The sequence below is a fragment of the Camelus bactrianus genome, chromosome 32 (assembly GCF_048773025.1).
Source record: "Camelus bactrianus isolate YW-2024 breed Bactrian camel chromosome 32, ASM4877302v1, whole genome shotgun sequence".
Lineage (NCBI taxonomy): Eukaryota > Metazoa > Chordata > Mammalia > Artiodactyla > Camelidae > Camelus > Camelus bactrianus.
Window position 1 is genome coordinate 2,601,817 of NC_133570.1, and position 22,372 is coordinate 2,624,188.

At 45.9% G+C, this 22,372-nt stretch overlaps 1 protein-coding gene across 15 annotated transcripts in view; it reads right to left on the reverse strand.

Annotated features, from left to right (window-relative positions):
- Window positions 1-22,372, reverse strand: part of GLT1D1 (glycosyltransferase 1 domain containing 1) — a 99,958-nt gene that overhangs the window by 68,053 nt on the left and 9,533 nt on the right. For 6 of the 15 annotated variants that reach the window (XR_012503589.1, XR_012503590.1, XR_012503591.1 and 3 more), the window contains exons 1-5: window positions 19,143-19,939; window positions 15,697-15,845; window positions 11,923-12,028; window positions 8,983-9,034; window positions 1,442-1,478 (exon numbers count right to left, since the gene is read on the reverse strand). Coding sequence is in view for 11 of the 15 variants with exons in the window: in XM_074356090.1 (XP_074212191.1) it covers window positions 1,442-1,478; window positions 8,983-9,034; window positions 11,923-12,028; window positions 15,697-15,845; window positions 19,143-19,255 (457 nt within the window). In the remaining 4 variants the exon portion in view is untranslated. Of the gene's footprint in view, window positions 1-1,441; window positions 1,479-4,186; window positions 4,276-5,273; window positions 6,521-8,982; window positions 9,035-11,922; window positions 12,029-15,696; window positions 15,846-19,142; window positions 19,942-22,372 lie in introns of those variants that run through there. The other 9 variants (XM_074356089.1, XM_074356094.1, XM_074356092.1 and 6 more) reach the window with 6 other exon arrangements.

The following is a 22,372-nucleotide window of genomic DNA, read 5'->3' on the forward strand; positions in this document are numbered from 1 at the left end:
CAGCATCCTGAGGGTGTCACTGAGTTCCCGTTAACCCCTCCAAGCCCGCGAGGCTTAAAGTCAGCCCCTGGGTCCCAAGGAGAAAAACATCCATCACGTTCACCCCACCGCCCGGTACGGGGCCAAACTGTCTCCAGGACGCAGAAAGCTTGAGTTCTGAAAAAACCAGATATCTAAACCATTACCAACTAAACTCTAATAGAAACCACGTAGAAATTATGTCTGCATTTAAAATTCCTCACCCCACCCCTCTCCAAATCAGACATGAATGCCTGCTATCCGGGCCGCTTCCCCAAACAGATTTCAGTTTAAAATCCTCTGAAAAGATGAACAAAGATTTCAAAGATCCAGAGGCAACATTTAACAGATTGTCTTGAGAGCAGAAAAGATCTGAAATGTTACGGAATGTAACTTCGGTCTCAGTGCCCTCCTGAGCTGGTCCCTCACACTGACCGGTGCCAACGGCAGCTAGTTAAGGAGGGCCCACCCTGCCCAGACTGGCAGACTCTGGGCGGGTGTGGTCCCCGCCGTCCTGGAAACCTTCACGTCCTGTTAAGCAGGCTGACGCCTCCGGTTTATGGAAACTGAGCTTCCCTGAGGTTAATCGGGGTCCACAATGGCCCAGTGTATAGGTGGTAAAGGCTGCGTTGAAACCACGTGTTGCATCAAAGCCCGTTTTTCCGGCTGCACCGGCCTCCTCCCTGACTGTAAACCAGGCTGCAGCAGAGGAACAGGAGACGCAGCCCCAGGCCTGTCCTGACACGCACACCACCCTCCCCCTCCGCTTTGATATATGCTGAGTCAGCGTGTCTTTTTTTAAACAGGGGCTCCAAGAAACAGTTTATTTGATGAGTGATTCTGCTGCTCAAAGGATCCCTGAAACCATCAGGGCATTTAAACCATGACAATGTGACGTGTAAGGTGGACCTGAACTTATGACCCTGGCCTCAGCACTGGCTCTAACCTAAGCTTGGAACCAGCTACGTGTTCTGTGGAGCTCCTGCTTCCCCGATTTCTACAGCGGTTTACTAGCTATGTTGAGGAGACCCCGAGGGTCTGAGGAAAGGGACCACCACCAGGGTAGGACGGGGGAGGGCAGGAAGGGTTGCAGAGGGAGGCAGAGGGTTCCGGGTGCCCCCAGCTCAACTCAACTCAACTCAACTCAAAAAAAGAAGCCCATCCGTCTTTTTCCATCTTTACTGACAGTATCTGTACTTCCTGTTAAATGATCTGCATTTTTAATTATTCTTTTATAATGTTTTCCTATTTATCTTTTACCTTAATGTCAGAAAATAATACAAGTGTATCTGTTCTATTTTTAAATAAACCCCAGACATCTTGCTCATAAACATTTCATAAGTGTTTTAGTATGTGTCTTTAAAAAGATAAAGGATTCATTTTTTTTTCAAATATATATATATATATATTTAAAAAGTCTTACCTTGACTTTGGACGAAGATCTTACCCCTAGCATGCGGCTTTTGAAAAGAAGGGAGAAAAAAAAAAAAAGTAAATTTGATGATTCATTACCTTTGCTTTTTAGAAATGAAATGAAAGCCATAAAAAAAGATTCTCTTGGAAAATATCGCAAAGAATCATCGACACAGCCGCTCACAGACTAGTTACTTTATAAAAGCAAAGCGTTACCTCTGCTTTTAATGGGGGTTCGCCCATTAAAAAGTACCGCGCATCTATAAAGTAAGAAGCACAAACAAAGACATCTCTTAAATCAGCCGTAATGCAATGTTACAAATTTACAGTTACTATGTTAGAAGAAAAGTTATGAAGCTCAGACAGAGAACGTGCCAGGGACAGAGCCCAGCAGGTGCTGAAGCTGGAAGTGGAAGTTTGGAGAAACGTGGTTTGGGTTACAAATCCTTGAACAGAGAGCGCCTACTCCCTCCCTCCCTTTGGACGAGAAAGGAGGAAGGGGAGGAGGAGGAGATGAAGATGAAAAAGGAAGGGGAGAGAGAAGAGGAGGGGGAGGAGGGGGCGATGGAGGGGGAGGAGGGGGCGATGGAGGGGAGGAGGGGGAGATAGAGGGGAGGAGGGGGAGGGGAGGAGGGGTGATGGAGGGGGAGGAGGGGAAGATGGAGGGGGAGGAGGGGGAGATGGAGGGGGAGGAGGGGAAGATGGAGGGGAGGAGGGGGAGATGGAGGAGGGGGAGGGGGAGATGGAGGGGGAGGGGGAAGAGGTGAAGATGCTGGAGGAGAAGAAACCCTCTTCTTCAAAACAGCCCAAAGTCTAAAACATTGGCTCAGAAAGCGTCTATAAGGACACTGAAGCCCTGTCAAAGACATACCCGGAAGGCATCTTCACTCTGAAGGTAATATGAGTATTGGACAAAAACAGACTCAACATAATTCTATGTAAACTGGATTCGTGAAGGCAAAGCAAAATAGCGTTCACAGTCTCACCACTGTTTTCACTAGAAATACATGAATTCAAATGCTCCTCCCAAGAAGATCCCTTTGGGCAGAGACAAAAACTAATTAAGTGGGTATCTCAGCTCTACAAACAGAGCAAACTGACTCCACGTGGAAATGTCTGGATTTATCTGCGGATCTTTACACATCTCTGAGCACGACTGCCCCAAAATCTGTGGCAACCCTGGAAAAAATAAGGACCACATCCTATACGGACGTTCGAAACACATCATGAATGACATGTGATGCTCTTTTCCCAGCAAATCAAGGAAAGAGGCACAGTAGCAAAAATCTGCAGCTGGGTTATTTTTAATCATTGTAAAAAGAAAAAAAATAATCTAGCAAAAGCCAGCAGGTCTCTATTGACTTGGAAAATCATTTTCTATATTAAAATGTTCTAAATACAAATTAGCTTTCTTTGCTCAACATTTATTGTTGTTTCACTTGCCTTGAAATAGCACGAGTCAGAGGCCTTATACATATATATATATATATATATTTATCTCATATCCCTTGCAAGACATGCTCATTGACCCATTAAATGAAAAAGACTCTGGGTGTGTGTGGGTGTGCGTGTGCACGCTTGTGTGTGTGTGTTTGTAGGAAAGCTGGAGAGGGAGGATTCTCCACTTTCAACGTCTTTGTGAGACCGTTACTTAATTTGACCTAAAAAGCATGTGCATCTGTTGGACAGATGAGTATAAACGTATGTGACTTTGTAACAGACCCCAAAGCTCATTTATGCCTTTTTTTTTTTATAGTGGAATAGCAGACAGACAGCAATAACAAAAAGGTTTCCCATTTTTTGATTAATATAACCTTCCGAAATTAAACTTGCCGCAAGGGGAAACTATAATAAATTTTACTTCTGAAATCTATGCACAACTCCATCCCCTACAGGTGGCAAAAACATTCATCTTTGTTTTGAAGTCACAATACAGCTTCTAATGATGTCTTTGTTAAGTCCTTTTAAAACAGTTACAAATTACTTAAAAGAAAATCACGGCCCGCAAGTATAAAGCTCTCAAAGAACATTACGAAACACAGAGAAATGAGGCCCTTTTCGGGAGGATACAGATCTGTTTTCTCCCTTTTCTTAAGAAATGTGTTTTTTAAGCAAGGGAAGAAAATAACTTTCAAAAATAAAAAGGAGGGGGCACAACCCTGTCACCGAATTCCTGCAACTGAACCAAAGAAAGATTTTTCAAGGAAAAACAAAAAATCCGCAAACAAGAAGAGGAGGAAGTCTGAAAACTGAACTGGGATCCAGTTCTGGTGTGGAGCAGGCCATCAGAATGAAACTGTTAGAACCTCCCTGGCCAAAACCAAGGGCTCAGTGTGTAACATCTAACCTAATCTAGTCCAGCGACTCAGGAAACAGGAATGCCAATGGGAAAATTCCTGGGAAGATTAAAAATAAATGCACGGTTAAATCTATGGAGTAAATAACATGGAATGATCGCTGATTTTATTCTAAAGTGTCCCCTACTGTTCTTGTCTTAGTGCTCTGACGGATTAGAAGCAATGTTTCTGATCCTTCTAACAGCCTGTGCCCCAGGTCGTGGGAGAGGCTAACTTGCAACCTGTGCTCTGGGACTGAGGAGTTTTCCATCCTTTGGGTTCCTTTAACACTCCTGCTGCTGGCAAGGTGATTTTCAGAGATGATCAGACACAAAGCAAGGGGCCGTGCGGCAAGGAGGAGAGACAAGGAGTAGTTCAGAGGGCAGCGCGCTGCAGCGACCGGGCGGCAGGCAGCTCACCGAGCCGAGCACTGGCACCGACGGCGGCCTTCCGGCTGGCCCGCGCCACGAGCCGCGCCCATGACAGCCGGTGAGCTCTGTCTTGCCTTCTGTATGTCAGTTTCCAAAAAAAAAATGGTGGTGAGTAAATGTACACAATGAAAGTAAAATTACACTTTATAAGTTCCTGCCTCCCACAACTGCTTCCAGAAGGTTATTTTTCTTGAATAGGCGCCAAAGCAAGGCAGGTAAATTCGGCCCCGGAAGGCAGTGACTCAAACTTTCCAAAGTTCCGAAACAAACAAACAAAATCAGGATAAAGTATCACCGCCAGGAAGCCTGGCCTGGCACTCACCGCGGCGAAAAGCCCTCATGGGCCTTGCTGGTTCTCACTGTGCTTTTCTTTTTCTTATTCTCTTTTTTTGGCAGGAAGAGGCAATTATGTATTTATTTTATTTTTGGAAGAGGTACTGCGGGGGGCTGAACCCAGGTAAGCACGCACTCTGTGCCCCTGTCCCCCTCACTATGCTTTTCTGATTGATAACTGAGCCACACAATGGTTACTCAAACTCAGGAGTTTTTTTTAAATAGTTCATAAACAAATATTTGAATTTAGAGAAAGTCCTCTTAGCTGAGTACTTATTAGGAAAAGCATGTGAACAGTGCAGTTTGATTTTTCTCCATAGGCCTGTGGGGTTTGGAACCCAGTGGAGACAAATTAAACCTCAGTCATTGCCTCTGCAGAGAGGAAAGCCTTCAGTTAAGAAAAATGTATACCCAATTCGCTTTTTAATTATTTTGGTGACACAGTTACATTTTCTAGTAAAAGTCTGGTGAATCTAGAGACCACATTCTAAACTAGCGTTAGAAGTGCCCGGATTTGCATTCTGCATGTCTATTACAAACCCTAGGAAGAAATCAAAATTCTCTTTAGACTAATTTTCCATTTCCACCGTGCATATATCACAGTTAGACACGTGGGGGTGAATCAAATTCCTAAAAACACCGAATCAAGGTTCTGATATCACAAACCAACAGACTGGTGCTATCCCCAAACACGATGGATGTTGAACTCGAGTGATAAATGCTAACGACGTAGCAAGCAGACCTGGCTGAAAAGCCCTCTGGGCTGGTGTCCTCGACAAAGTAGGCATCAAATTAAGGACATCAAGTTGAGGCTGATATAAAGAACACTAAAAAAAAAAAATGATATGGGTCCAAACAAAGGCACTTCAAATTAAGAGATAAAATAAAGCCATCGTTGTCGAAATCCAACCAAACTAATTTGTGGAGAGTCAGCCAGAGAAGCTGGATGACGGGAAACAGCCTCCAAAACAAGGTTTCTAAAGGAGCATCCTGGCTTCCCCAGAGGCTGAAAGTAGCCCACGGCTTACAAAATAAGCCCTCCCTCGTTTCCTTTTCGTTCACACATCTTCCACCCCCGGAGAGCAGAGAAGCACGGGGGTCAGGAATCCGGCAACAGGGCGCTCCCCCTTGCTTGCCAGTGGGGTCAGCAGAGCGGCGCTGCCGAGTCCCCGAAACGAGGCTGGTCTGGACGGAGGTGTGCCCCCCACTGAGTGTAAAATGTACGCTCAATTTCAAAGACGTGGCACCAAGGAACCAGACGTGGCACCAAGGAACCTCCGGGAGGCAGGCTAAATAAAGCCTGTTATTAAAACTGATTTTCCTTGTTTCCATTTACTTTTAAAATGTGGCCACCAGAAAATTTTTAGTCGCATGCACAGCTCACCCTTGGAGGTTGCACTGTTATTTCTGTTAACAGCGCTGGTACCCAGAGCCTGCCTGCACATGTCTGTGTTCTTACGTAGGCTAAGTTTGAAAAAAACACAAGTTTTAGGCCAGGTTTTATGCTCAAAACTGTACTTAGCTACACAAAAATCACAAAAGCCATTAAGAAGCAAAGGTCATAAATCTTCCTAATCTGGGGATTACCGGAATTTGGTTCTGGTTTGATAATCATTAGGAAGAATTAACTAGGCTTCTGCCTGAGCCAAGCCTGCTCCCCGAAATAAAGGATACAGAATTCAAAACAAAAGCTGGAAATGTGGTAACGAGGAGCGAAGCTTAATTACTCAAAAAACTGTATCACTGTTCAGAACATGTAAATGAAAGTAGTCTCTCTGCAAAAGAGCCATCTGAAAGAATTACATAAATGTGGCTCAACAATGAACCTTTATGCTCCTCATTACATAGTTTTTATTTGCAAAAATTAATCAAATAAAGGTATGATGCTGAACTTTACTGAAAAATCATCCACCCCCCCAAAAAGTACAAAAATCTGTATTAAGTAACAGGTTCATCATCAAGTTTAACAACCAGTTCCCATCACTTTAAACTATAAAAACAAATTCACCTCAGGGGGAGGGTGTAGCTCAGTGGTGGGGTGTGTGCTCAGCGTGCACGAGGTCCTGGGTTCCATCCCCAGCCACTCCATTTAAATAAATAAGCAAATAAACCTAATTACCTCTCCCCAAAATAAATTCCTTTACTCAAGTTCTCCCAAAATTTACTTATAAAAAAACATTAGCCTACTAAATATAAAATAAACAGCAAAGTCCTACTGTACAGCACAGGGAACTATATTTAATATCTTGTAGTAATCTATAGTGAAAAAGAATATGAAAAAGAATATATATATATATATATATATATATATATATATATATAAAACTGAATCACTATGCTGTACACCAGAAACTAACACAACATTGTAAATCAACTATACTTCAGTTTTAAAAAAAGAATAAATGGTAAATTTCATAAGACACTCTGTTTACTGTGATTCATTACATAGCAAAAAATGACTGATACAGTAAGTGAACACATCTCTACCAATTTTGGAGGGACAAAGGATTTACGGACAAAGGTGACAGTAATAAGACTGAGAAGTTAGGGAAAGGGGGGAAAATCATGGAGGAGAAACATGCTTCAACAGGTGAAAGCCTTCTTTTATGCCTGGCTTCACAGAAGACAGCAGAACAGTGTCACATTTGCTGCCCCAGTCAGTCTGTTTCCATAGGCTGTTCTGACTGAGGTTCATAAAGGAAGAGCCACCTCTCGCTGAGTAGTTGGAAAGGGAGGGGTATTTATCAGCTTTTTTATTTACATAGATTTGGGGGGGTAATTAGGTTTATTTATTTATTTATTTTTAAATGGAAGTACCGGGGATGGAACCCAGGACCTCGTGCATGCTAAGCGCGTGCTCTGCCACGGAGCTATACACCCTCCCCCTTGTATTTCCTGTTTCGTCACACAGAACGTTTAAAAAAAATGTATTCAAAGGCTAATATTTAATAAAATGAATAATTTGTATGCTTCATCACAGACATTCTTACGTGAAACTGGCTTTTTTTTAACTACAAGTGGGTGGCGGTGAATAGCCCGGGACTGCTTGTACACTTGGTGCCACCACCTTCGCCGGGATTAAGGAACCAGCCATCTTCCTCCCCGTTGCTCTTCACAGGGTGAAAAAGGCAAAGCTGGTTTGATGTTATTATGAAAATAGGTTTGACTTTGCGGAGGCCCTGAAAAAGTCCCGGGAACCCCCGCTTTGAGAACCACGGGTGTATGTGACTGCCTGCCTGAAGGCAGATGGGCAAACGGTACAAAGGTGAACCTGGGAGCCAGGAAGCTCGCCGTGATTCATTCATTCAGTTGCACTGATTTAAAATATAGATGAGATTGTGAAAAATAAAGCGAACAAAGCCTAAAAAATGCAAAAAATAAAGCGAGTGAAGTCTAAAAATATATATATATGCAAAAAATAAAGGGAATGAAGCCTAAAAAAATGCAAAAAATAAAGCAGACAATGCCTTAAATGTGTGTGTGTGTGTGTGTGTGTGTGTGTGTGTGTGTGTGAAAAATATATTGCACTGAAAAACGCAACCTCAATTCTCTGCCAGGTTAGTCTGATACGAGGAATAAGCGTGGACACTCTCTGGCCACAGTGAACCTTCACGTTCACATGCACACAGGACTCTGAGCTTTGGTAAAGTCCCAGAAAAGCCCTCCCCAAAGCTGGGTCTGCCCTTGTCCCAGTGCAGCCGTTTCCAGGCATCAGATTTTACAAATTGAAAGCTTATATATAAAAAATGTGCAGAGCCTGTCAGATGCACACAGAGGAATGACGCCCACAGATGCCACGGCCATCAGTGCCGTGCACGACGCTGGGCTGGCGGACCCCAGGGCCCAGCACGGCGGCGGTCCACCCAGGCCACCTGCAGGGCTTCCCGCCACAGCAAACAGCCTTTTCCACAGGGCTGTTTCTCTAGTTTTGCGGATGCCGGCTCTGCCATGCCTTAGAGAACTCCCCACGGAGCTCTCAGACCCCCACCAGCTCATTCCACCTGCCCTCTAAGCTGCAATAAATTTGTTTTAAGTCAATAACTGCATTCACTTGCAGAGCTACGAAGTCCTCTACTGGTTACAGCTTCTCAAATAAACAGCCCAACCCAGGAAACTGCACCTGCCACCTGCCGCTCAGCGTGTGCGGGCGGCTGCACCGCGCACGGCGTCGTCTGCAAAGCATCCCATCTGGGCACGTAAAAGGAAAACAGACAAAACATGGAAAGAGGTGGCCACGGGCTACTTTTTCTGTTCAATAAGAACATCAAAAAAAAAAAAAATCAGTGACGTTTTGAAAGCATCTGCACAAATAAAAACCAGCCACGTGTGGGAGACGCTGCGCGCCCCCGCGGCCGCAGCGCGCAGGGCCGCCGGGAGCGCTGCCCTTTCCGTCCCCCGCCCCCGCGACCTGGTCCGCATGGCCAAAATCACGCCGCGGAGGGAACACGTACCCACTGCGTCTGCGCCGTTTCCTTCATCGACTCCGTGAAAGCGACAGCGAACCTGGAAAAGGGAACAAAAATGACGGAAACGATCAGGGCAGAAAGCAGCTCCTCCGAACAAACCGCGAGAGACAGGCTAAGACGCTGAAGGTGCCGCGAGTCACTGGCCGTTAGACTTCATCTCCGCTCACATCCACGACAGCAGGTTCACCAAAGGAAGGCGAGGCTAAAGTACCCAAGATTTCCTGAATGTCCGTGGATAAGGAACATTAATGCCCCCGTTCACCGAGAAACGGCTGTTCCCCAGAAGCAGGGCTGGGTACACACAGAATGAACCAGGGACAACTTATGGCTCCAGAAAGTAAGAAAGTGCCCCAAGAATGGCGAGAGATTGTTAAGGGGATGCAGGACTCAACTCAAAGCCTCTCCCGTGGCCATCGGTGGGGTGACCTGGGCACTGAAATAAATAAGAGTGATGGGTAACCCAGAGAGTTGAATAAACATCCTTGGGTCCACGGTGATGTACACAGATAACTGAATGAGTAAATGGGGTCAAACAGACAACTCGTCCCTATAGCAGAATTCCAACTAATGAACTCCTTCTAGGAGTGGCAGAAACAGAAAATCACCATTACGCAAACAGCGGAGTGAAAACTGTTGCAGCAAAGAACCATCCTTAGGTGACTGCTCCCCCCGGGGTGACCCCTGCCTGTGTCTTCTCCAAGCTTCCGTCTTCCCCTCCTCCCTCTCCCACAACTGGCCACCATCCCAGACACAGCCACTCACACGCCCCCTGCTTAGGGGAGAAGTGAGGGGCCCTCCCCTAGGGGTAGAGTAAATGTGGGCGAGGAGGAACAGACCACATCGGGCCTTCCGTCCGAGCCCAGCCGGGGTCTGACTCCTGGCACCAGTTACGAGATGCTCTCCACAGCCCCAGAACATTGGCGAGAAATGCAAACGCTGTCATCAGAGGGCGTCGACCTTATGCCGAGAAATGAGGATTACAAGGAATGAAAAGCAACTAAATAGCGAGTCCAAGGATGGAGTAGAAACCTTCCTTCGTGCAAAACTGCATAAGCGAGAAACTTAAGAATCAAACCGGTAACACCATGCATGTAAATCGCCTGCCACGGTTCTCGGTCCCTAGTTCATTTAACACCTGATCAACAGCGTTTAGTATTACTTTTCTACCAGCACTAACACCACGACCAGGACTTCTGGAAGACATCAGGGCTCCCCACGTGGCCAGTGAACAAACCAGCTGACAGCTTCAAACTTTCAGGGGAAAAAAAAAAGCAAAGCAAGACCCCAAAAGCAAGAAGAGCCGCTGAGCAGAGAATCAGGCCAGCGACACAGAGACCGTGCGTTTTCCCCTCCAGCGGCATTCACGGACAAATGCACAAGTGTAACCGTCAGGACGGCTTCTGTGGAACGATAAATCCGCCTGTTTGGCAAGCATCATGATCCGTCTTCCCGTGAGAATGTCAGCCCCGCGGGAGCTGTCACGTCGCTCTGTCACAGCCACCGCCCAGCCCCTGCAGTGTCTGGCACCCAGGAGGCGGGCAAAAATGTCTGCTAAATACGATTAAATAAGAGAACGAGGGAGTGAGGGAGCAGCTCCACCCGCAATTCCAACAGGAAGCAGGGGAGGGCGAGGCAAGTTTCAGGGAGAGAGGGGGAGAGGGCGGGAAAATGTCCCAGGTGCAGGGACCTGACCATGTGCGTCGGAGCCCAGCGGCTGGCTGGGACTGTCCCCCACCCACATAACTGTCCCCACCATCACGTCAATTTCATTTCATACAAACCCCTTTTGCTCATTCGTTTGGCAATACTGTTTTTCTCATATGCACTTCGATGAGGCTTCACTAAACAATTTCCACACATTTCAAGGACTCCTTACTTAATTCTGGTATTTATAGTTACCAAACGCTTATTATAATATTCATCAGCCAAAAAAGCTGATGCTAACATTAAGTTCGCACGCTGTACACATACCATGTAGGAAAAAGAGTTTTAAGTACTAAAAAAGTTGAAAAATACACCTCATAGGGAAAAGCACACCTCTTTAAAATCATCTGATTAAAAATGAAACACTCATTAGAAAGCTAGACGAAGGTCAATAATTTGTCTTCTAGAAAAGTGGGCTGAATTGTGTTGGGCAAGAAATCGGATTCATGCAACTTGTCCTGCCCGCTGACTTCAATCAATACCCACCCCCAACTAAAAATCAATGTGTGTTTTAATAACAATGCAGTAAGTAATGCTAGTGATACCATATGATGAATTCATCCAATATTGGTTCTCCCGAGCAGAATTATTTTTCCTTCTGTAAGAGTGCATTACAAATTGCAGAAATCTAAAGGCAGTACATTTGTACAATATAACAACAGCCGGAAGAAAACGTAATATGACAGATGACCTTTCAAAGGAAGCTCAAGCTGTTTGAATACCTTTATTTATTGTAACACACACACACACACACACACACACACACACACATGGAGTACGCCCTATTGTAAAAAGACTGTATTGCCACATTTATGTTCGGGAAGTCCTCAGGCAGAAGCAGGTCCTGAAATGCAATGACATCCAAGCCTAGTTTTAAGGCACAAGACCAACACCTATCTTGTGAGCTAATAAAACTGGGGTTTATATTAACTCTTAACAAGAATTCTGTCTCCTCCACCACGCAGAACCTTCTAAGGTTATGTGTGTCCAATATTAACCGTGGTCCAAGAATTATCCAAGTGCAGTAACTGGTCTACAATGACTATGTGCAGCAAAATAAAAATGTACCAAATGAAAGAAACAAATGAAACAGAAAGAAACCGACTTTATACAGTAAGACGTAAACCACCCCAACTACTGGTTTCCTCATCTTTTTGTTTCAACGAACTCCATCCAAAAGGGTTAAATGCCTAACTCCTGTGAAATTCTCTGAAGTATTACCTGGCTTCCTCAAGGACTTTCCCCATCACTTTGTTTTTTTCTCCCTGGTTAACATCTTCGTTTAAATCAGTTCCACCAAAGATGACTCCAAATGGAATTCCATGACCTGCAAAATTAGGGGAAGTAACAAAGCAGAATTTAACTTTGGAAACCACTCTTGCTTAACATCCCAAAGCAATGACATCGAAAACCGAAGTTCCCAGAACATGCGGACTGTGTTTTGTTGTTTGTTTCATTGTATCTAACTCTCCTGAACAGACTAGGTGCCACTATGATGAACACGACCTGGGGTTAATCACGTGAAACAGGACAATTTTCAATCAATTTGCTTTCAATTTTAACACATGAAAAACCAGCTATCAAAGCCAAGCTCATCATTTCTAGGAAATGGGTTGAGCTTGAACTACTGGTATTTATGACAATGAAAGAGTTCACGTTGCATCATGTTATATTACATTATATTATATTATGCTAGGTTGTGTTACATATTGACTTTAGACCTGCTGTTGATCATAATAACAGACACCGTGCCGGCGAGGAACTGTAACAGGGAGAGGAAAGAGATCTTTCCTGCATCTTCAAGGAACGCACAGTACACAATGCAGCAGTGATAAATCCTGGAGGGCACAGATACACGGAACCAAAAACACTAGAGATGCTGAGCATGTCAAGTGCGGAAGGACTTTCCACCAGAGTGAGTCTACGCTGAGCGGAGGGCCCTGCGCTGATGGACGGCTCTGTCTTGGGCTTGGTCATCTCCTGAGGCCCTGACCGTGCACAGATCAAGCCGTGTGCTCATCAGACATGGCTCCCCAGAAGGACATCCAAGGTCACCTAAAAATTTCAAAAGAGACGAAAGCCCTCGCAAACCACTAAACAGACCAGATCTCACTTGAGTTCATCCTGGGGTTGGTTTCCCAAACAAGCCACCTCCACTGAGATTTCAGTGCTTACGTGAAAAGGCACTGATCTTTTATTTGCCTTAGAAATGTTCTATCGTGCAAGGAGAGCCGTTCTATCTTTTTCCTAGGAATTGAGCCACGAGGTACCAAGCACACCAGTAACACATAAGAGATACAGAGAGGCTGTAAGTAAAAAACTCAAATGAAAACTTTAGAAAAAAATTTTTAAAGTGAGAAGATCGAGTGCATTTTGATTGACACAATGTGTGTATGAAAGCCATCAGCATGCATTTCTGTGGACACAGAACACCTGTGGAAGGATTCAGGAGGCAAAAACCTGGCTACCATGGTCTCTGGAGAAGAAACCCAGGAGATGACATATCTGGGATGGGAGAGAAACTTAACTTTTTGCTCTGTAACATTTTATATTGTTCATGTTTCTTACTATGGAAAGGCATGACCTTCTCCAAAAATACAGACGGCCAGACACAGACAAGCACACCTAGTAGAGATGAGTCACCTTCTACAATGGCTTTAGACTCGGGGACGGGGGGTGCTGAGATGGGAGAGTGATTTTAGCACGTGGGGCAGACGTGAATCTTTGGGGACCGGAGAAAGGGCCGTGGCTCCCAAAGACGTCCATCCATAATTCCCGCAAAACTCTGAATATGTTCCAGGAGAAAGGGCGATTAAGGTAGATGGAATTGAGGTTGCAAATCAGCTAACCCTAAAACGGGAGAGATGATCCCGGATTATCCAGGTGGGCCCAGCGTCATCACAGACTCCTTACACGGGAGGAAGGCAGGGGACGAACGTGAGCAGGGCTGGACCGGCCATCGCTGATTCTGAGGATGGAAGGGGACCTGAGCCAAGGAGGGTGGGTGCCTCTAGACGGTGGAAAAGGCAAGGAAGTGGATTCACCACATGAAAACCCCCAAAAGGGACGCAGCCCGGCGAACGTCTTAATTTCAGCCCAGTGAGGCCCATTTCAGCTCTCTGACACCTCAACTGAAGGATCGTACACGGGTGTTACTCTAAGCCACTGGCTTGGTGGTAGCCTGCGGTAACTTGTTACAGAAGCCCCAGGACAAATAACCCTACGGCCTTTGCCACAGAGGGAAGCTTCCCCTAATAGAAGCTGAAGGGGGCTAAGAGAACAGCAGAAAGTCTTTTGGTGAAACCACCAAAGACAGAGAAACAGACACCTGAAGGATATAGGCTGGGGTGGAGGGTGTAGCTCAGTGGCAGAGCACGTACTTAGCGTGCACGAGGTCCTGGGTTCAATCCCCAGCACCTCCTCTAAAAATAAGTAAATAAACCTAATTACCTCCTCCCACCAAGAAAAAATTTTTAATTCAAAAAAAAAGAAAGATGTAGACGGGATATCAAAGTAGGTGCTTAAAAGCTCTGAGAAAACAATAATTAAGATGATCAGCCCTCAAGTTCATTAAGTCAATCAGCAAACATTCAAATACGTCCAGTCTAATGTAGCGGGGGAGAACTCAGGACTCCGACACCGCCCAGCCTTGGCCTAGAGTCTCTGTTCTCCACCCGGAAAACGGGTGACTTGGCGCTGGTTACTCAGTGTCTCTGAGCCTCGGCCGCGCTGGTCTGCGGAGCGGAGGCCCCAACAGCGAGCTGAGCTACGCGGGAGGGTAAATGACACGCCGCGCGCGCCGGGGGACGTGGAAGCGACTCCGGCATCGCTGGGCTTTGTCCGGAAACCGGCTGAACGAACGGTGCGCACGGCAGCGAGCACCGCGCGACGAAGGTAAAGCGGCGCGCGTATCTGCGCGCGGAAGGCCGGCGGCAGGGGGCGCGTCGGCGCGGACCGCGGGGCCGCGCGTGCGCTGCTGCGGGAGCGGAGCGCCCCCCACGCGCCGCGGCGGGAAATGGCAGCGGGGCGGCGCCCGCGCCTCCGCCTGCGCGGGGACGCCCGCCCCCTCCCGCCTCCGGCAGCGGCGCCCCGGTTCTAGGCTCCCGGACTCACACTGGGACTTACACCCCCACCCCCACCCCCAGTTCTCAGGCCTTCAGACTCGGCTGAATGAAGCCAGCGGCCTTCCTGGGCGCCCCGCTTGCAGGTGGGAGACCGTGGGACTCGCCACTCTCATATACGCGACGCATAAACGTGCGTGTGGGAAGATTTATCATAGGGACTGGCTGCGCCACGACGTTATGTGTAGACACACATGAGGCCTCAGCACGGCTGTATGCTAAGGGACAGACAGATACACACTGACACTCGTGTGTTGTTCTGTTTCTCCAGTAACCCCCGAATAATAAATACATCAGGAGGAAAAAAAATCACCCCAAAGCTTACAGCTGACTGCCCTGCTGAACGCTAGCCAGTTCTGCAGCCAACCCAGCCGCCCAACCCTAGCATTCCTTTTTTCGTTTTGTTTTCTTTGGGGCGGTAATTAGGTTTATTTATTTACTTATTTATTTTTCAATGGAGGGACCGGGGATTGAACCCAGGACGGCGTGCATGCTAGGCACACGCTCTACCCCTGAGCTCTGCCCTCTCCCACCTTCATAATCTTTACTAAATCTCCTGTTCGACGCCCAGTCCCTCAAAAGCTCTTTCAACTGGCTTTAGCATCTCAGTGGTTCCCTCATTAATAAACCAGTTGAATGCGCCCACGTCGACATTTTGTCAAAGAGCCTAATGTTTTTAACTTCTGAAAAGTGTGCTTGGAGTGAAGGAGCACACGTGGAAACAGGCAGGATGATGCTCTCGAGGCAGGAGAAACAGCTCCACTACAACTCCGCTCTCAACGGCACGAGTTACAGCCTTTCAGAAAATGCCTCAGCAAGGAGAGCACACCCACAGGAAGGCTGTGCTCCTCCCACGTTTGAACCAGGTGTTTACCTCGCAAGAGTCTCCCTCCTCTGTAGAGATGAAGAGCCAGGGCCGCCTCCAAGCTCTCAGCCTTGATGAAGTTTGCGATTTCGGATGGGCTTTCAAAGTCAAAGGCGTCTTTCAAAATACACTCGTGACCTGCAGCTTCCAGATGGTCCCTTTATTAAAAAAAAATACAGAGAAAGAAAAAAAAAACATGGGAGAAAAAATATTAACAAGGCACAGGCTTGTTAAATCGGTTCAGAAGACAATTTAAACTGGAAGTTAACGGTAACTATGTTCTGAATTGCCCTTTGGAGGGGATCCACCTAAAAGTCTCCAATCCCAGGACTGCGGCTCGGACCGTGGCTGGGACCAAGGCTGGGGGAGGAAGGGCCAATTCAGGGAGGCGTGGCAGCCTTGAGAGACACCGGCACACACTGCCACTTGCAATGGCGTTTGCTGCACCAAAAGGCACCTTCTTTATTTCTTTGATTCCACTCTCTCCTCCTGCCCTTAATTATGGTCAATGTCCAAAGTTTGTTTCCAGGCATCTGTTAGTCCGTTTTTTAATAAAGAATTCAAAAATGGCCCCTTATCATAGCTTAAAAAAAATACTCCATGGCTTTCCCATTCTACCACCAAAATATCTTTCAAATATGTCTCTTCTTTCTCTTCTCTTCCTGGTTCACTTCCTTGTAACATAAATCTAAAATACAAACCTGGTAGAAGAAAAAAAAAACTTTTTTCTTGGCAACAAAAATGTGAGCAAAACCAAAGGGCAAGTGAGAAACTGGGAGGAAAAAAAAAACCTACAACACGTACCAAAGAAAAGAAACTAATTCCTTAATACATAAAGAGCTCTTAAATATCAACAAGAAAAAAACCAAACAACCCACTAGAAAAACAGAGATCAGCATAAAATTATATATAGTCCATACGTACACACACACACATATATGTATATATACAGTTGGGCTTTTAAATACAAGAAATGGTGATCAACTTCAGTCATCTTTTTAACACAGACTATTTGCAGAGACCAAAAGCCTGCCCAAGGCTTCATGCAATAAACACTCCTATACTGGGGAAACCAGCACAATGTCTTTGATGGACAAGAGCCAGCATATGTAAACTGCACAAACTCTGTGACCAAACAACTTCGCTTCTAGGAACTGATTCCAAAGACACACCTGGGCATGAGTGCAAAGCCATGTACCCGAGTGTAAGCACTGAGGCTGTGTTTGAAGGAGCAGAAAGACTAACGAACTCAGTGTGCACCCGCAGGGGACCAGTTACACCCAAGTGAAGCAAACCAGCTCCGCCACCAGGAAAGAATGCAGATCGGTGTGACGTGATTTAGAATGAACCCCAAGACACGTTGTCAATGAAACGAGAACAAAGGGAAGCCTGCTTTGTGTACATGCAGTGTGTGTGCCCAGAACAGCTCTAGAAGGGCACGTAAGGAACTGATAACAATGATTCTGTCTAAAGAGGACCAGGGACCAGGGACCAGGGTCGGGGAGAGCTTATCTTCTTGTCACACACCCTTTCACACTGCTGGATAACTTTACCGTGTGCACACATTGTCTTTGATAACTGTTTGAGGTGCGTGAGTGTGTGCGTATGTGAATACACAACCAATCCAAGCCCGTCTCTTCCTCCATCAAAACCCTCAAACTGGCTTGGGCTCGGGGCAGCCAGCTCGACTGTCAACCCCGTGCGAATGGAGCCGAACCCGCCCTGCGTACTGAATAGACTAACGGCGGAACGCGTCTCTGGGATCAAGTCCAAACGCCTGAGCCTCGCACACGGTGCCCTTCACAACCTGCACCACCCCCCTCCTACCACCCTCAGCTCCAGCCCCACTCTTTTTTGCCTGCAGGATGCCCAAGGCATCATGCCTTCTGAGCCTCGAGACCAAGCCCCAACATTCCCCATGCCAGCTCCTTTCAGTGGCATCTACAGCGCCTGCCCTGTTGTAAGCAGCTCTTTGCCCTCCTCTGTTTGTTCCTCCCCATGTTCCTCAGACTTTAGTCACCAAGATGAGGTCACCAGGCAACACTTAACCTGACTTCCAATTGTTGGCTTCACTGAATGTTCACAACGCCTTGCCTAACCTCTTGATGTCTATCCTGGATCAGAAAGAGTAAGAACGAAGAAGGAAGGCGTTAAAGAATGACTGGCTCTCTCCTCCTCGTTTCCCCTTAGCAAATGTGCAGGTGAACCATGCAGCCAAGAGAGCTTCCAACTGCAGGCGGGCCACTCGGGCAAGAGAGCAGCCAAAGGAAGATGGGGAGAAGTCAGCTGGTGTGCACGCAATGGAAAAACGGTGGAGTTTGACCTCCTACCCTAATGATTAACTGAGATAGTTTCCCCTTTTCCCCTTTAAAAACCATCATGGCTGAGCAGAATCTTCAGAATCTGGGACACGAGTCCACCTTCTCCCCAGACTGCCAGCTTTTCTGAATAAAGCACCTTTCCTTTCCACTGACACTTGCCTCTCAATTACTGGCTTTTGAGCGGCGAGCAGGCAAACCTGAGTTCGATAACACTCTCACAATTTCCACTGTGCTCTGAGTCTCTCTCTCTACCACAACCCCTCTGTGTTCAACTAGATGAACATGGGAGTCACATCGTCCTTACAGCGTCTGTTACAAATCACCACAGAGGCAACAATCAAATACACCTGAAAACACACTTGAAATTCTTCAATCACCCAGAGGTACTAGAGGATGCAGTTCAAACGCATCGCAGCCATTTTTCCCCCTAATAATACAGATTATTCTTCTTCAGCTAAGCACACGAGATGAATTAGCTGGCTTGCAGTCAGGGGCATCACTGTACAAAATAGTAAGGGTTAAAACAGAAGAATGAAGGATCTGGAGTCTTTAAGCAAAATGATCATAAAATGACCAACTTGCTTACATCACAGGAGCCACATGGGAGCTCAGGGCCTCTGGAGAAACATTAGATTCGAATCTTCAAGCCTGCATCACCAACACTGCCACGTGAATGATGCGTTCTTCTCTCTCACTCTGTTTCCTCTTTTGTGCTTTAAATTAAACGTACGATTTTGCAGCTGTTGCTGCAAAGAAAGAAAAACTAAGGTCCCGAGCCCTCAGTTGGCTTATGCCATTGACGTATCTTGAGTATATCTTGATCTTATCATTTCTACTGTTAATGTTGATCCACTCAGTCAGTCCAAAACACCGCCCCACCCACCACCAACTCCTTTGCAAGTGCTAGTGGCAACTGCTAAGCAGAACCAGGAACGAAGCCTGAAGGCAGTCTAGCTATCAGCTCACTTCAACCTAAAAATACACATCACGCAAAAACAAGCACTCAACGTGCTTCTGAGCATAGGTGAGTAACTGTTATTCCATCTTCTTAACACTCTAGGAATGAGGAGTCACACACAAACGTGTTGATAAATGAACAAGAAGGAGTTTGAATTCTCCTTAGGGAATCCATACCTGTGGGATCTCTGGCGAGTGCAGAGACGGACACGGTAGGGCACGTGGGATGTGGCTGGTTCGGTACAGATGACGGCTTGTTCTTCATCTTGAAACATACTTTGAAACAGCATTTCAACACGAGCTTTATGATCTCATACATATTCCAAAATAGTCTTTGTTTTTAATCTTAATCCTCTCTATGGACTGAGAATCTAGCCTTGTTTCTGGTTGATGGGTAACGCCTTTAAATTGCTCTGTCCCTATTCCTTCTGCAAGCGATCCCTTAATACAACTAATAAATTCCCTGAGCGCCTATTATGTCCACAGAGTTCCGGCTTCTGTGACTTAAGGCAGGCTTCATTTGAGAAAGACAGCATCTCTGATAAATGGAGAGATTTTGAGTGTTTATGTGGCAGTTCTAGGAACCAGCTGAACCTGTACATTCCTGACTCCAGATTCAGAGACCCAGTGGAACTCTACCTGCTTCCATCTGGCTGAGGGCCATCCTCTTTAACTGAGTGACAGAAAAGCTTAATCAACCCAACTTATGTGGATTTCCACAAACTATGATGTCCTGACTTTTTTAAAAAGATAGCAAGATGAGGGGAGGGTATAGCTCAAGTGGTAGACTGCATGCTTAGCATGCATGAGGTCCTGGGTTCAATCCCCAGTGCCTCCTCTAAAAATAGTAATAATAAATTAATAAATCTCATTACCTCACCCACCCCAGGAGGAAAAAAGATAGCAAGATGGAATCTTTAGATTAAAAAAATAAAGACACAAATGAACTTATTTACAAAACAGAGACAGACTCACAGACATAGAAAACAAACTTATGGTTACCAGAGGGGGAAAAGGGCTTGTGAAGCAATAAACTGGGAGTTCGAGATTTGCAGATACTAACTACTGTATATAAAATAGATAAACAACAAGTTCCTTCTGCATAGACCAGGGAACTATATTCCATATCTTGTAGTCCCTATAATGGAAAAGAATATGAGAATATATGTATGTATGACTGTATACATGGACATTGTGTTGTCCACCAGAAATTAACACAACATTGTAAACTGCCTATACTTCAATAAAAATAAACAAACAAACAAATAAATAAAAAGATGGGAAGAGAAACCAACACAAGGCAGGCAACACGAAGTCCATTCCGTATCTATGAGCTCCTGCATGACCCTGAGATGGGAAACAAGAGGATAATATTCCTTAAGGCCATCCTGCTGGTGGGCCTCTGCGTACGTGCAGCTGGCCGGCCCAGCGCCTCTCACAGGACAAGCGCCCCTGGCAGCCCAGTGACTGCAACCTCAGCTCACCCGGGGGAACCAGGGCTGTGTCACCGGTGGGGCCAAGTCACCGGTGTTGAACTATAAAATGTTACCCTCTGGCAATATTTTAAGAATTTCTGGTACATTAAAAAAAAAGAAAAGAAAAGACGATGGTCTTGAAATTCCATCTTGAAATGATGACGGAATTCTGGAAGATGAAGGCCTTGGAGTGAAGGCCCGCACAAACCCGCGGGCCCCAGCTGGGGAAGGTAAACTGGAGAGGACACTGCCCCGCCTGCCTGTCCATAAATTAAGCGACATGATGATAACGCATCTGCGGGACCTGGTGTTACCTCGAATTTTCCCTCTGCGGGTACGTCTTGCAAACTGTAAAGTGTGCCTGCTGTTCTAATGCACTTCTAACAGGACGCCTGTACTCAGGAGATTACGGTTACGAAATACGAATGCAATGTGAATATAAAACAGACTGTAAAAATGACAAGTTTTGAAAGAATGTAAAAAATACGACAACAAAACAGGCAAGGCGTCTAGACCAGGAGGTGCCTCCAACCCAAATACCGGCTGAGGGCAGACTGATGAAGCAGGTGAACTTGAGGGGAGCGGCCGGTGGGGGAGGGAAATGAGACAGGAGGGGCCCTACGCCAAACGGGAGACAAAGGTCCCCCCTGCGGGGGTGAGTCCTGTGTTGTCTATGAAGGCAAAGTGTGCCCGCTGAGCACCTGAAACGTGGCAAGTCTGAACAGAGATGCACCGAGTGTGACACACACACACAGCTCATTGAGTACCTTTTGGATTGACGGCGTGTCGAAATGATATTTGGGTGGACTGACTTCATGAGAATAAATTACGAAAATTAATTTGATCTGCTTCTTCCTACTTTGTCTAAAGTGACTACGAGACAGTTTTAAATGACACCCGCGGCTCCCTTTCAGTCCGCACTGGACATGCGGGATTAGATCCTCTGTGGTTCCAGACGGTGGGTACCACCCAGACATGTTCTCACGGTTGCGGGTTCTGCCAATTCACCGAGAGAAGCCGGGTATTAGAAGTTCTATGAAAAGCTTCCCAATTTTAACCAGCTCCCCACCAAGTTATTTCTTCTTCTCCTTCTTCTTTTTCAGTTGAGGTGTTGCTGATTTACAATGTTGTGTTAGTTTCTGGTGTACAGCAAAGTGACTCACTTACACATTTTTTTTTCTTTTTCCTATGGAGGTGCTGAGGATTGAACCCAGGACCTCGTGCACGCCAAGCATGTGCTCTACCACTGAGCTATAGCCATCCCCATTTTTATATGTTCTTTTTTCATATTCTTTTCCACTATAGGTAATTACAAGCTACTGAATATAGTTCCCTGTGCTACACAGTAGGACCTTGTTATTTATCTATTTTATATATAGTAGTGTGTATCTGTTGATCCCAAACTCCTAATTTATCCCCCCCTTCCTTCCCCTTTGGTAACCATAAGTCTGTTTTCTATGTCTGTGAGTCTGTTTCTGTTTTGTAAATTAGTTCATTTGTGTCATTTTTTTTTTAGATCCCATACATGAGATCATATGACATTTGTCTTTCTCTGTGACTTATTTCATTTAGTATGATCACCTCTAGGTCCATCTGTGTTGCTGCAAATGGCATTATTTCATCCTTTTTTATGGCTGAGTAGTATTTCATTGTGTATGTATACCACAACTTCTTTATTTGTAGATGGACATTTAGATTGCTTCCATGTCTTGACCATTGTAAACAGTGTTGCTATAAACATTGGGGTGTACGTACCTTTTCAAATTAGAGCTTTCTCTGGGTACATGCCCAGGAGTGGGATTGCTGGATCACAGGGTAAGTCTACTTTCAGTTTTCTGAGGAACCTCCATACCGTCCTCCATAGTGGCTGTGCCAGTTTACATTCCCACAAACATTACAGGAGGGTCTCCTCTTCTCCACACCCTTTTCAGC